The following is a 15,034-nucleotide window of genomic DNA, read 5'->3' as shown; positions in this document are numbered from 1 at the left end:
GAAGCAAATATTTGATGTTGATATGATAGTCCTTGGAAAGACTGAACAGGTGTGGAAGATGAATTCTCCTGTTCTTTCCAGAGCACTCTTACCAGACATTTGGGGTATTTTGCCCACAACGCTGGTGTCCAAGCTTGTCCTGCAGTTACTCTATGCAGTTACTCTGTAACCCACTGTGCCAGTTGTTGGGTGGGAGACATTCCAAGGGAAGGTAGGAAAGGAAAAAGGGGGAAATGTACCTGGTGTACATCAGAGTAATGAACAATCAGCCACTTTAGCAGTGTAGCAAGAGCTAAATGGTATTGGTAGCCTCACAGGCAATTACTTCATTAGTTGTCAGCAAAGTTTTTGCAGCAATGAGGTTACTTTTTTAATAGTCCTGGTCCTGCATTGTTTGTGAAATTGTTACATTTTCAGCTGCCCTTTGTTGCCCATCCAGGTTATTTTTATATAGTGGTATATGCTCCCATGCTCTGTTATACATCTGCTGTTAGGTGTTGACCTTGTGTCAGAGAATGAATGATTCTCCCTCGGGATCTTTTGGTGGTCGCTGTGACCCCAAGAGATGTTGAAAGTCTCTTTTCCCAGCCTGAGCACTTGAAGAATGAGTCAGAGCTCTTCAGTTCTTGGTCTCAAGGTTGTTTATTTTCCCTTATCTATAAAATTTTTCTCCTGCCCTGCTGAGGTCCGTCCAGCAGGACAGTTCCAGGCACTCTGCCTGCCCCCGGGGCAGTGTTATGTCTTTATACTAAAAACTATGTGTACAATGTTTACAATTGCTTCCCAATACCCATCACCTATGTTAGACAGTGAGCTGCTACTCTAAACCAATCTGGAAGTGCCAACATCACAGCAGAAGATGGAGGCCAAGAAGAAGAAGGAGCAAGGCTGGACACGCCCAGATCCCTTCATCTTGCCTCCTGAACCCCTATTCTAGAAACCCCAAAATCTACTTTTCCACCCTGTGATAACTTCACTATTATTCTACCTAAACTGTTGTGGCTTGCTGTTCTTCACATAAGGTTGGTAATTTGCTCCATGGGTCATAATCAAACCCACAGGTGTTTTGGGCTCTGTGCCAGGGCTTCTGAGCCCCCTGGCAGGGGTCTTGGCTGCTCTGGACAGCCAGAGGGGATGTTCTGGGTTCCCACGATGCTGCTGTACGAAAATTCTGTAATATCTGATACACTCCAAAAGTGACACGGTAAAAATCCAGCACTTCATTTTTATCAATTTGTACAGGTCCTCTTCTCCTCACCACTGACTCATAAGCACATGTGTGACAGGCCATTTTCTGTCCCCCTCCTATTCCAGAACGACTACCGCAAGCTGTCCATGCAGTGCAAGGACTTCGTGGTGGGCGTCCTGGACCTGTGCCGGGACTCGGAGGAGGTGGAGGCCATTCTGAACGGGGATCTGAACGCGGAGTCGCTGGAGGCGCAGAGGCACCGAGCGTCCCTGAGCCGCGTCAAGCTGGCCATTAAGTACGAAGTCAAAAAGGTAACTCCTCACAGCTCTCAGGCACTGTGGCAGCAGGGCAGTGCCGCCTCCTCCCTCCTGCAGGTGGTCAGATGCGCAACTGAGACGTGGGGTGAGTAATCAAGGCTCTCACAGGGCAGAAGGGGACTGTAATGAAGGAGTTCAGTTTAATCTACTTCCCACTGCTGAGAAGTGGCAGGAGATTGTAATGACATAAATGAGGTGTGCTAGCCAGGCTTAGCACAGTTGGTCAGGTCCTTCTCCTGAATAACTCAAAAGGTGTTTCAGTAGAGCCAGATTTTCACTCAGTGACACTCAGGCTGTGTCTTCTGTCAGTTAATGCAATAATACCTACTCCAAAGAGAAGTCTCTGTTGATTTCAACCCATAAGTAACTCATCTGCAACTGTGTGTTGTAGTGAGAAATTCCGTGTGATTTACCATGCTTGTTCCTTTAAAAATATTTTAAAACTCAGCCCTGGAAATGCATGGAATGTGTCTGTGGCTGCTTGGTCAATTCATTTCAGTTTTTCAATAAACACAGGTACAAAGGTGGTGTTTTGGCAAGCATTTTCAGTAGATGCCTCTCTCAAAGTAGTTTGTATTTTGTGGATGAATGTTATGCGTTGAAAAAAGGAGCTATGCATCACATATTTGACATAAATACATATCCTTTCATTGTAGTTTTTATTGTATTGCCATGTTGTTCTCCTCAAGATGCCACATTAGGCAAGCACAGAAAATAGTTAATACTGTGTCCTGTTGTGAGAGGAGGCAGGAAGTACAGCAGGGCCTATGTATTATTTACAGCTACCTTTTTGTGTGATTAGCATCACTTCCATTCCTTTCAGCCATTATAGTTTCATCATCTCCACAAGAAGCCTTGTGTCTCTCAGAATAAATAACCCTGTGTTCTGTGGCCACCTCTTGAGCCAATCTGCCATATAAAACAAATTGTAAGGACCCTGCCAGAGCAACGGGGGATTGCTGGTGTTTATGACGGCCCCAAAAGATTGATAATAAGAATTGTAAACACATATGCCAAGCAACAAATCATCATTTCCAGTAAAGGATTGGTCTACAGCAGATAAATGCATATTAATTGCCAAAAATCAAGGTAAATATATACAAGCATTAAATTAGTTTAAAAGACTGGAACTGGGGCAAAAAAAATCCAAGTGCATAAGCATGCTTTAGTGTCTAAATATATACTTCTTTATGCTATTGCAGTGTAATGTGTACCAAAACTTTGTTGATGCTCATTTCTCAGCTTTCACACTGAAGGCTGTGATTTTATTTTATGAGTGTGTTGTCACTGATGAAATTCACTGCTGAGCAAAGGGCCACACTGATCTGTTAAGAATAGCAGAAGTCTAAATAATACCAAAAAAAAAGAGAATTCCTCATAGCAAACTTGTTGATCTTGTTGGGAGGAAATAGATGGTGCAGAGTTGTTACCATACATGTGCAGTTCGCTGTAAGTGGCCATTACACAGGGCATGGCAAGGAGGGGAATGTCTCTGCCATGGTGGTCCTTTCATGCTGGGATTTGCTCTGTCAGAGCTGTGGTGGATTCTAGTGATATCCTGACTGGAACAGATTCAGATGTGGGAGCTCCACATGGGACTACTTTAACCCTTTCACCACAGGGAGCAGACAAGGGTGTGGTGGGTTTCCTTAGTTTTCTGTATTTCTAGTTGTGCTTCCAGGTCAGGTCCATCAAGGTCAGTGCCCTGTTGCCAGCAGTGCAGCCAAACAGAGCAGCAGGTCCATGAAATAGGTAATGAGCCTATGCCCTGTCCAGGGGGACGAGAGGCAGGAAAAAACATGTGACAAGTAGCAAATGTGCTCAGAACCTCACTGCTAGGGGAAGGGAGTTTTTAATTCTATTAGTAGTGAAACTCTTGCACTTAATGCCCTGGGTACTGCAGCCCATCTTTTAAACATGATCTGATTTTGAAGCTAAGGTTCAGACTGAAACTGCAGCCCCAATAGGGAAGGACTAAGGGAATTACGAGAGGAAAATAAAAAGAAGAGAACAAGTTAATCGTGCTCTGTACACTGAATCACTGCTGTAGTACTTTTAGTTTTGTGTCTCAACTCTGTCTTTAGATGGCCAACAGAATTCCAGAGAAGAGCTGCAGCTGGCCCAACTAATCTGCAGTTCTTGCTGAGACAAAAATCAGGATGGAATTTCCAAGTGAAATCAATAAGAGCTGGAATAAAATCACAGGAGTTAATTTTCAAACCCTGAAGTGTTCAACTGATAGATAAGAAAGAAGATGCAAAATTCTCATTGTGTTTTGTGTGTTAGTGTATCGGAGTGTGCCAGGATTTGTTCTTGCTCCATCTAAACCCAGCCATTATGATGACAGAAATAAATAACATAATCACTCTGAGTCATACAGAAAAATATTTACATACTGATTACTTGGTTCACGGTCATGAAACTGAAAACATCAGAAGTGTTACTGTCAATTATGCTTGGAAAAGCAGCTACATTAAAATTGGGATATTTTTTTCTTTTAGTGACCAGATACTGTTCTCATGCATCATTTTTGTTCACTGAGGTTCTGCTTGGAGCTGAAAGTATTAGATACATGTGATAATAAGCTCAACACATGTAATGAAAAGTGAGAAACTGCATGGAAAATAGAGTGAGAGAGGAAATGCAGGAAGAACAAGGTTGTAGGATGCTGTGAGCAGTAGGTAAAATCCGATGTGAACCTACTGCCCTTGGAGGAGATGAAGCTGCAGGCAAATACAGGTAAAACAGAGACACATGCAGCAGGGGTGGGCGTAGTTTAAAGTTGCTGAAAATAAAACAAACATAATCATAAGTTCAAGTATTTCAATAAAGACTGAGAGAGGAGGGATGAATTTCAGAGCTTTTATGGACGAGAAGTGACACAACTCGCTCCGAGGGCTTGGAAGTGGTGCGCATTGTGCAGTTGCCAGCAGTTGAATAAGTCACTAAGATCCTCTCAAGAGCCTTTAGACTCACTGCCAGAGAAGATCTTGCCCATAACTCTTGGCATCTTATTCACTAAGTCTTCTCTTTTTTTTTTTTTTTTTTTAAATTTTTTTGGAAATGGTAGCAGATTTCCTCTTAGTGTCAGATGAAAATGTTGATAGATCAGGAGAATAAACCAGCACAGAACTCTGGATGAGGTGCCACAGGGCCCATGGGCTGATTCCCAGCCCTGGGTAAACTTCCTTAAAGCTCCTTTAATGTTTCTTCCCATTCCCCGTGGTAACAGAAGGAATGATGTGGGTGTTTCTTCCCTCCTCTTCCCTACAGTTTTAAGCCTGATTTTTCCAATGTCTTTGTAATTTGAAATAATTATTTACTTTCCTGCCTTTGTCCACAGTTAATCTGCTGTGGGATTTGTCCCTTTGATGTCCTGAGTTGACAATGAAATTTATCTTAGCAAAAGAAGAGGCTGGGGGCATATGTCAGAATGCACAAACACACAAAAACCCAATCTCTTCTTCTCAAATGGGCCAGGCTGGCAGTTTTTATGGTGCATAAGCTTCAAAAGTGACAGCCTAATAAAAAGAACAGAAGCAGTTGGATTCGACATGAATTTCTTAAAGAACTTTTTTACAATCTCTTTATTTATTTCTCTTGGCCACTCCACTTTATGTACAAACTGCATTAATATGTGAAGTAACTGCTTAATGCATCACATACTAAAATGCTTAGGGACTTTAATTTTACAGCAAAGTAGATTAAAGTATGAAGATTGCCTTCCTTTTTAAAGTTCATGCAGCAGTTTCAGATTGCTCTTCTTGAGAGGTTTAAGGCTCCCTGTTTTCATTGCCAATGATTTCATTTGATTTTCTTTAGGAAGTCTGTCCTGTTGTACTACTACTCTATGCACTTTTTAATGAGATTTGGAATATTAATAGAGTTTTGCAAGCAAGACCTGGCAAACAACAGTCTATGTAGTACATAATGATCTCTGTAGAGTACAAGGGATAATAAAATGGGTATCCAAGGTTTACAGTATTTTCATTCTTTTTTCCAGAGTATAACCAACTGACATCAAATCTCACTCTTAATCCAACACAAATGATCAGTTATCAGATTTATTTTCAAACCTTTTTTTGTGAAACACCTAGCCTTCTTTATTCTCATTCACTAGTTTTTGGTAAGTGTATTACCAGGTTTCTTCAAACTGCTGTGAAAACCAGGCTGCTCCACCTTGTGCTTAACTGGTGTCCCACGTGCTCTTAGGAGTGGCAGCTTCTTCTTTATTAACCTTTGTTCAAAAGGGAATGAGAAAAAAGCTACGGTTCTTAAATAACTGGTGTTAATTTAGACCTTAGGTGGTTGCAATTGTGCATGTGGCAGTTATGTAACTCTTCTTATTAATGACAGCATGTCTTGGTTTTTCTTTCTTTTTCCTTTTCTTTGCAGTTTGTGGCCCATCCAAACTGTCAGCAACAGCTGCTGACAATCTGGTATGAAAATCTCTCAGGATTACGGGAGCAGACCATAGCCATCAAGTGTCTGGTGGTGCTGGTTGTGGCACTGGGCCTTCCCTTTCTAGCCATTGGTTATTGGATTGCACCATGTAGCAGGGTACTGAATTTTATAAATTGTGTCTTGTGCTGTTCTCAGAGCTGCTTTTCCTTTCCTGGCAGTCAACATGCAACTTCTGCTGCTTCCAAATTTTAACTAATTAATGATATTTTTAGCAATCCCTAAACTCGTGCCCAAAGATGCTAAGGGGGCTTTTGTTACTTGCACTGTAAGGAGGGGACCACAGTGATGAAGTATGAATATAAATTAACATTAAACTGAAGGAGAGAATAATAACCTTCTCGGAGAGCTTTTTTTCTTTTTTAAGTTTCCCTAGGTTATGCTCACCTCACAGTATCTGCTGTGTAATTTATTATATTGGTAACATGGATTTTTTGAAAGTCACCACTCAGATTCTTTATTAAGTCTCCTCTGGTGGCATCCTAAGGTCTCATGCTGTTCCCATATAAACCATTAACAGAACATCTGTTGGCTTTACTGATGCAGAACTTAATCTTAAGTAAAATATTTGTTATCCCAGCCCTAGGAGGTCTGTTTGCCAGCTGAACCATAGAGCAGAAATTAAATTAAATCCATCATTCTGACCATGTAGTGGGCTGTATTTGTCAAAAAAGCATAGCTGTAAACTCTTACCTTTTAAAAAATATGTGAACACGTAAGGGTGCTCCCACCTTTGCTGCTGGTCTCACAAGGAAAGGAACAGCAGTTTCTTTGAAATCCTCATGGTCTGTAGCATGTGAATTGTTTGCAAATCAGGTGTATTCAGTGATCTTTGGTATATCAGATGAAGGAAGATTTCTCTGTTGCATTAACATTTAAAAAAATTTTTAGTACGTTTACTCCTGTGCTGAATGTGATCTTTCAATTTTATTTCCCAAGCAAGTGTAAAGCAAAGAAATGTGAGTTTATTTTATATTTCATTCTTTTAGTTCATTTCGAATAGGATAAGGGTTTTCCCATCTACATATTTGAAGGGAAACTGATCTTTTCTCTGGGTTAAATATTTATTGACTTTGAAGATAAACCTTTATGAAAATAATGTAATTGTTACTCTCATTATTCTCTGAAATGTCACTTTCTATTAATATCTTTAGTAAATATATTCCTCACAGCTCCATATAATAGGAACATCTTAATGTATTTTTAGCTGGTGTCTAATATGGAAAAGTGACATTTGTCCTTGAGCTCTAATTCCCAGTAGCAGAAACATCTGATGTATTTCCTCAATGCTCGTGTCAAATAAAAGTGCTATACATTCAGGTCAGTGGTTGGATATTGCAATTACAAAATGCCTTCTAAAGGTCAGGAGCAGGAAGGGAACCTGAGATTGTTTGCCCAGGTAGTAAGTGCAGTTTAATGTGTGCTGGTTTGCTTAGTTCATAGTAGCTGACCCAAATTTCAAGGAAAACAATTCCTAGAAATAAGAAAGCTCATGTGGTCTTCTGTAAGATGCTGGTCCCCTCTTCTGGTGCAGACAGACTTCCCCTACTGCTGCTGTTCTGTTCTTTTACTAGGTGCAGAGATGAATTAAACCTGCTTAATTTATTTATAAAACCACTAATATTTCTGATCTTATCTTCCTTAGTCCTTTTTGTGGAACAGTCATTAGTTTTGATAGACACAGGTACTTATTTTGGCACTTAGAGCTCTGAACATGTGTTCTGTGAATGAAATATAGTGACCAGACATAAGAAAACAACTAATTCTTCCTATAGCTGTAGTTATAGAAAAGTTAATAGTACACTTTTGTTGTTAGGGAAAATATTTTGCTGGAGTTGGAGATGAGAATAATTTATCTTACCCTGGGCTTGCTTTACAAACTTCCTGGTCATGGCCATGGTACATTTGCAGCTCCTTGGAGTGTTTCCCCTCAAACATTGCCATCTAGAGCTTGTGGAATATCATGAGCACTCACTAACAGAACAATGTACTCTGTGAAGCTCCCTGTGGGAGCCTTTTGTCGGAAATGGCAAAGCACCACAGCTGAGTGCTCTTGGAAGAATATCCTTTAAGAATGAGGTTTCTGGCTGTCCTGAGCTCTGTGTGCCCATTTATGCTTCTGGAATGCCTGGTGTTTCTTTGAGAAAATTGAGTGACTGCTTTCATTCTGCCTTGCAGCTTGGAAGAATTCTTCGAAGCCCATTTATGAAATTTGTGGCACATGCAGCGTCCTTCATTATTTTCTTAGGCCTGCTGGTGTTCAATGCTTCAGACAGATTTGAGGGCATAACCACGCTGCCCAATGTCACTGTCACTGATTACCCCAAGCAGATCTTTAGGGTGAAGACCACCCAGTTCACCTGGACAGAAATGCTGATCATGGTGTGGGTTCTTGGTAGGTATATTGCCCCTTCATCTTCCTCTTTTCCTGCAAATAGAAATTCTGAAAGGGAGGAGAGAAGCCCAGGTCCCAAAGCTTTGATCCAGCTGCTGTGTGCAGCAACTAATAAACGCTTAGGGCAGGAAAGAGGGCATTGGAACAGATTTTGAGTAATTCCATCCGAAACTGTGTCAGGGTAGAGAGGTGAGTATCACTTGCATGCTGCCTTCTGGGAGTCCCAGCGCTTTCTCTTGATTTGACAGAAGGCAAGGACTGCCGTGTTCCAATCCAATGTGTGGCTGCTCTGAGTGTAGTTGGGATGGCAGCAGCAGCCCCTTTGAATTACACAGCCAGGGAAACAAGAAAAAGTTTGCGGGGTTGTGATTTTGCTTTTTGTTGTGGTTTTATTTTCCCTAAGAAGCCTCTTTGGATCAAACAAAAGGTCTTGATTCACAACAACTGCATCTCATGGTTATGGTGAGGCTGTGGTCGGATTAAATCCACACAAATTAATTTCTGAGAAGAAGTTTAAGTGAGAAAGCCGAATTACACATAGCCAAATTCCACTTTCTATACTGAAAATAATCTTATTCTGTAAAGTGGAAAAACAGTAGTATAATTGTGCCCCTTATATTTGGTCATCTGTGTTGTTGGGTAGTTGTGTTCTTGTGGAAAAATTAAACTCTCTGATTCAGAAGTGGCTGAGGGATGTAAATGGTAGGGAAGTAGGAGGACATTTTTTCCCTATGCTTTTTTTTTTTTCTCCTTTGGAATTACAGAGGTTTTGTTGTTTGGCCACAATACTTGTGCAAAGTCAAGGCTCTACTCTACCCTCTGTGGGGTGATGTCTGAACTATATTTCCATTAATTAATCTCAATTAATACCTTGCTATTTAACCCTGTTGAAACCAAGAGAGCATAACCATGGTGATGAGGCTGTGATACTGCAAATAAGGGAATCTCTGCTCCACTGGTATCATCCCCTTCCATGAAATGAGAGAATGCAGGGAATTTAAGTTACAACAGTTGGGCGAACATTGCTGTGCTTTTTCATTTCTTGTTGCAGGTATGATGTGGTCAGAATGCAAAGAGCTGTGGCTGGAAGGACCCAGGGAATACATCTTGCAGTTATGGAATGTTCTGGATTTCGGGATGCTGTCCATTTTTATTGCTGCTTTCACAGCCAGGCTCCTGGCATTCCTTCAGGCCACAAAAGCACAACAGTATGTGGACAACTACATTGAGGAGAACGACCTCTCCGAGGTCACACTTCCTCCAGAAATTGAATATTTTACTTATGGTGAGCTTAGTTTTTCTGCCAAACAGATCTGAACATAGGAAAGCTTGAAGGATGCATTTAGAAGCCTCTCTTTACCCTAGAGCTAAATTTGAACCCCTTGATTTTAAACATTTGGAAGTTATATTTTATTCTTGGCTAATTGCACAACAGATGAAATCTTGATGTGATTAATTTCTCTGGTTTTTGGTTCAGTTGTTTGAGAGTTATTCATGTTCATGAACATATATCAGCATTTCCTCCTGTCTATTTAAATAGAATAAAACTACAAAATACTTATTGCAGTGCAGGAATTGTCAATAAAGGTGTGATTCATCTGTATTTACAACACAAGAAAATGCCTCTGACAGTGTATTTTAGGATGGGCTTCAATATATTGTAACAGCAGACTTGGTTGTGTTAATTACCTTAATTGCAGTATAACCAATCTGAATATTGTATACTGAATGTAATATCTGAATATAACCATTGTGCATATGTAAATACACATTTAGAAACACAGGGTATTTTGATAGTCACATTTTAATATTTTGATAGTCACATTTTAATATTTTGATAGTCACATTTTTGATAAACACATTATAATTCAGTGTTGCTGCTAAGATGGTGCGTGAATTCACATAGGAATTTATGTATAACTCAATTTATGTATAACTGAATTTCTGTATAACTCAATTGTTTCTGTGCACATTGTATGTAAAACCCGCAATCCTATTTCTTTTGAGGTAATTGGCAAAAATCTTTATGGTCACTATGGGAGCTAGGTGATATCCTGCAAAAAGAAAAGGCTTGGTGTGACTAATAAATGAAATGGTTCATCAGGCAGCACTTATCTGCCCATCAATAAAAGACCAAATATAGGAATACATTTCCCAGCTTTAGCATAGTGCTTGTTAAGATAGCTAATACAGACAAGTTTAAAAATGCAGTAAAAAATTAATTATTGTCTAGTTCAGGTTAAAATGCAAACTGCAGAAGAAAATGTCATGTGTCTTCAAGTCTCTTTTCTTCTAACAGAAGGTAATGTAACTCATACTCCTAATTTGTGACTTATATGAAAAAGGAATAGAGCAGCAACTATTAGACTCTTCAAATATTTGTCTCAACTAAATTCAGACATGTTAATGGAAAAATCCTATCAAGGTTTATTCCTTAAGGTTGTGATGAATGAGTAACCCCTGTATTTCATATCTTCCAGCTAGAGATAAATGGCTCCCATCTGATCCTCAGATAATATCTGAAGGCCTTTATGCAATTGCTGTTGTTCTCAGCTTTTCTCGGATCGCCTACATCCTGCCTGCAAATGAGAGTTTTGGGCCCTTGCAGATCTCCCTTGGAAGGACTGTTAAGGACATCTTTAAGTTTATGGTCCTTTTTATTATGGTATTTCTTGCATTTATGATTGGAATGTTCATACTGTACTCCTACTACCTTGGAGCTAAACTGAACCCAGCCTTTACGACGTAAGTATGAGGTTTCAGTGTAACTAAAAAGCCAATCAAAACTTTCAGGTTTTTCATTAACATGACAAAGTCTGTGAGACATTGTGTGCTCTCTGTTAGCATTAAAATAAAACTGAATACCTCAGAAAGCAGAACACAAAAGACCAGTTGTTCCCTGTTTGTATAATGGAAGCTTTCATTTCAGCCTGAAATAATTTCACCTGTATATATTTCAGTCACATAGACTTGTGGGCAACCAATAGGAAGAAAATATTATTTGATAGAAAATACCTTCCTAGTTCCTGTTGTTCTGCAGGTATTGTTACAGCTCTATTAGCTATGATGGATAGGTGGAGCACAGAGGACAAATGGAAAGTGCTGTGGAAAGTGCTTCCCTGCATGTTTGTTGTTTTGATCAGTGCTCTGATTCACAGAGAAATTAATGGAGGTTGTTTATCGGTCACTGTAAACACAACTTTTATTTTTTTTTGCATAGTTAGTAATAATGCCTTCCTCTTTTTTTCCCTACAGTGTGGAAGAAAGTTTCAAGACGTTATTTTGGTCGATATTTGGCTTGTCTGAAGTAACCTCTGTTGTCCTCAAATACGATCACAAGTTCATTGAGAACATTGGTTATGTTCTTTATGGCATATACAATGTCACAATGGTGGTGGTTCTGCTCAACATGCTGATTGCTATGATCAACAGTTCATATCAAGAAATTGAGGTGGGTTCTCTTCTCAAGTTGTTCTCTTCTGTTATGCTGTAAAAAGGATACAATTAATAGGAATTACTTCAGTGGTATGCAAAAAGTACAAAGAGATTACCACAGGAAAAGATGGCACAAAATGTATAAAAGAAGGCTGACTGTATCTAACAACACAGCCAAGCTGCAGAACCTCACAGGATCTAAACAAGTTTATCTCATGTTGTGTACACATTATATTTGGCATCCAACTGCAATTAAAAAACAAATCAGAAAATGTATATCATGCAAGATCCTTGGGTTTCAAAAATAAATCTCAGATTGCTGAAATGAAAGTAAAAGTGTATTTATAGTGCCAGCTTACCAGACCATGAGTTCAAAGAGTACTACATTCACACAGATGCAGGCACACGCCCACACAAACAGGAAGAACAATTAACTAAGACATGGTGTACAAATGGATATGTCATTCCCAGTCTTTTCAATGAGTTCTGGGAAATGTTAGGGAATTCAGCAGAGAAAACTAGTTATAATCCAGCCTTGGAATACTTCAGTAAGAATGTATGAGGACAAAATAGATTTTTCAGTATTTAACACAATTTCTTCAGGACCACAAAGTTGGCATTTTCTGTACTCCATTATAAATCAGAGTTTCTTGTCCTGGTTATGTAAAAAGCTCTGAGCACTACCATTTTAAGCCATTTTTTGCCTTGAGTCTAATACTTCAACACTTGTGCAGGTACCAAGCCCATGTGACCACTTTAATAAGAAAAACAAGGCTTGAAAAACCCCTGAAAGCTCCACTTGAAATAGCAGGGAGTTTATATGTTGGCTTTCACTTGATGCAAAAATTATGCTTGCTTAAATACTTCATGTGCTTGGACTAAGTATTCTCAATGAAATGTTGCATAAAGAGACAACTGAAATTTGGTTAAAATAGACTAAGTAAAGTGGTTGCCTTTTTGCAGAACTGCTGGAAGTCTTACTAGGAAGAAAATAATATTTTATCTCAAACCAGAAAGGTATTTCAAAGCAGCTGCATTTGAAAGAAGCTTTGCATTTCCTAAAAACCAACAGTATCATCTGTTTTATTTCCTAACACAGGATGACAGTGATGTAGAGTGGAAGTTTGCTCGTTCTAAGCTTTGGCTGTCATATTTTGATGATGGAAAAACATTACCTCCACCCTTCAGTCTTGTACCCAGCCCCAAATCCTTTTTCTATTTCATCATGAGGATCATTAACTTTTCCAAGTGCAGGAGGAGACGGTTACAGAAGGACATTGAAATGGGAATGGGAAACTCCAAATCAAGGGTAGGTTCTAAGATCTTTTCATTGCAGGGAAGAATTGTGTGTCTGTTCCAGCAGTCTTCTTTTCTTTTTAGTTTTAGCCTATAATCCATGCTTCTGATGGTAGTAATTAATCATTTATAGCAATAAATCTCTATTTCAGACTGCCTCAACATAGTGCATAAAACAAGAAATAGAATTAAATTTTGTTAGAACAGCCAAATCTGGGGAAACACAGTTAAAAGAAAAATTGATGAGTATTCAAAGATGAAAATAATTCCTACAAGGAGTTACTTGAATATTGATTAGAGATACTTTAAGCCTATTTCCTCAGAACAGGATGGCCAAAATTATCAGCTTTAAAAAAACAAAACCAACATATAATTCAAGGCAATCTCATTTTTTTCAAAACAATACTCTGATAGAGTAAAAGATGGAACAACATGTCTTAAAAAATAATAATGGAGCTGAGTCCTAACTTTGTATTCCATAATTTGTTTTAATTTTGTCTTATTTCTTCCTAGTTAAACCTTTTCACTCAGTCCAATTCCCGAGTTTTTGAATCCCACAGTTTTAACAGCATTCTCAATCAGCCGACACGCTATCAGGTAAGTACATAGGGTGACCACTGTCCTGAGTAATAGAACTGTGAGAAGGTTCTAGCAGAATTTGGTGTTTCAAGTACAGTTTGCCTTCCCCAGAGAAAGAAAACCTCCTGTCGAAATCGAACCCTAGGATGCTCCTTGAAAAAAAAAGATAGGTACTGTCCAAGCCCATTATTTGAAGCATTTCAAAACTAGTTCATGCAGTACTTAAAATTGGTCTTTGATGTCCCCCTTGGGAAAATGTGAGGAGCAAACATCTGAAACTGGTGAAGGAATATCTGAAATGGGTTTTTGGGTAAGGGATGTGAAAGCTGACTAGGTTGGCTGCTCCCTTCCTTTCTCAGCATGCCTCCAGAAAAGCCTATTTGAGGCAAGTACTTGGTCTGGGGCTGTTCATGCTTTCTCTTAGGCTGATGTGACAGAGCTAAGAAAGAAAAATGAACAATGTTTAATTATATAATCTCAGCTGATTATGTAACTGTTTTAATCTGGCAGCAAATAATGAAGAGACTGATAAAACGTTATGTTCTGAAAGCACAAGTGGACAAAGAAAATGATGAAGTCAATGAAGGTAAGAAAGAGACTGCAATATTCAGAGGCAGTTTTTTTCATGTTGTATTAGGAGCCAGTATTACACCGATGCATGGGGGTTTTGAGTGAAAAGAGGCATTGTTTCTATTTCACATGCACTCAGGCTCAGATAGTAATGGAAAGTATGCCCATGTCATCAAAAAAATGGAAAAGTAGGACTAAAGAAGTAGAACAGAGAAATATTATGGCCCTGATTTTACAGATGGAAAATGAGAGCACAGACAATGCACAGAGGAAATCTGTGAAGGAGCCATTAACTGTATTCATACTTCCAGAGTCCTAATCAAAGCTGCAGGATCTTCCTCTCTGTTTCATTCAACTGAACACACAACTGCACACAATTTACCACTTTACACCATGAGCTATTTGTCCTCCCTTCAAAAAGCTGTGAGGAATAATCACCTGTGAAGCTGCCCATCATTAAACAAAGCTCTACAGTCAGCTGCATGGTGATAAAAAATGACAAATGTAACTTCTATTTTAGTGGGAGACCTTTTGAGAAGGAGTGGATCTGAACTCCCTGGCAGATGTGAGAGGTGCTTGCTCCAGTTGCACACCCTAACTCACCACTGGGGTGAGATTTTGGCAAAGGTTGTCCTCCTCCCTTCAACCTTCCAGGAATGGAACACAGGCCTGCAGTCCAACAAGGAAACTCCTCTGCTCTGGGCAGATCCCCAAAAAAAACTCGAGCTAGAATGTTATCAAGCAATAGAGTGATGCAGGGATGGACAGCCTGGGGTCAGAACAAGTTTTACT

The 15,034-nt window shown here is 39.4% G+C and overlaps 1 protein-coding gene across 1 annotated transcript in view; it reads left to right on the top strand.

The window, feature by feature from the left end:
• Positions 1-15,034, top strand: part of TRPC3 (transient receptor potential cation channel subfamily C member 3) — a 33,391-nt gene that overhangs the window by 16,309 nt on the left and 2,048 nt on the right. Inside the window, exons 3-11 of the mRNA XM_066548932.1 lie at positions 1,315-1,500; positions 5,902-6,066; positions 8,146-8,362; positions 9,414-9,647; positions 10,843-11,107; positions 11,618-11,813; positions 12,897-13,106; positions 13,607-13,690; positions 14,183-14,258. Coding sequence (XP_066405029.1) covers positions 1,315-1,500; positions 5,902-6,066; positions 8,146-8,362; positions 9,414-9,647; positions 10,843-11,107; positions 11,618-11,813; positions 12,897-13,106; positions 13,607-13,690; positions 14,183-14,258 — 1,633 coding nt within the window. The remainder of the gene's footprint in view (positions 1-1,314; positions 1,501-5,901; positions 6,067-8,145; positions 8,363-9,413; positions 9,648-10,842; positions 11,108-11,617; positions 11,814-12,896; positions 13,107-13,606; positions 13,691-14,182; positions 14,259-15,034) is intronic.

The sequence above is a fragment of the Molothrus aeneus genome, chromosome 4 (assembly GCF_037042795.1).
Source record: "Molothrus aeneus isolate 106 chromosome 4, BPBGC_Maene_1.0, whole genome shotgun sequence".
NCBI lineage: Eukaryota > Metazoa > Chordata > Aves > Passeriformes > Icteridae > Molothrus > Molothrus aeneus.
Note: the sequence above shows the minus strand (reverse complement) of the source record. Positions and strands in the feature narration are given on the sequence as shown.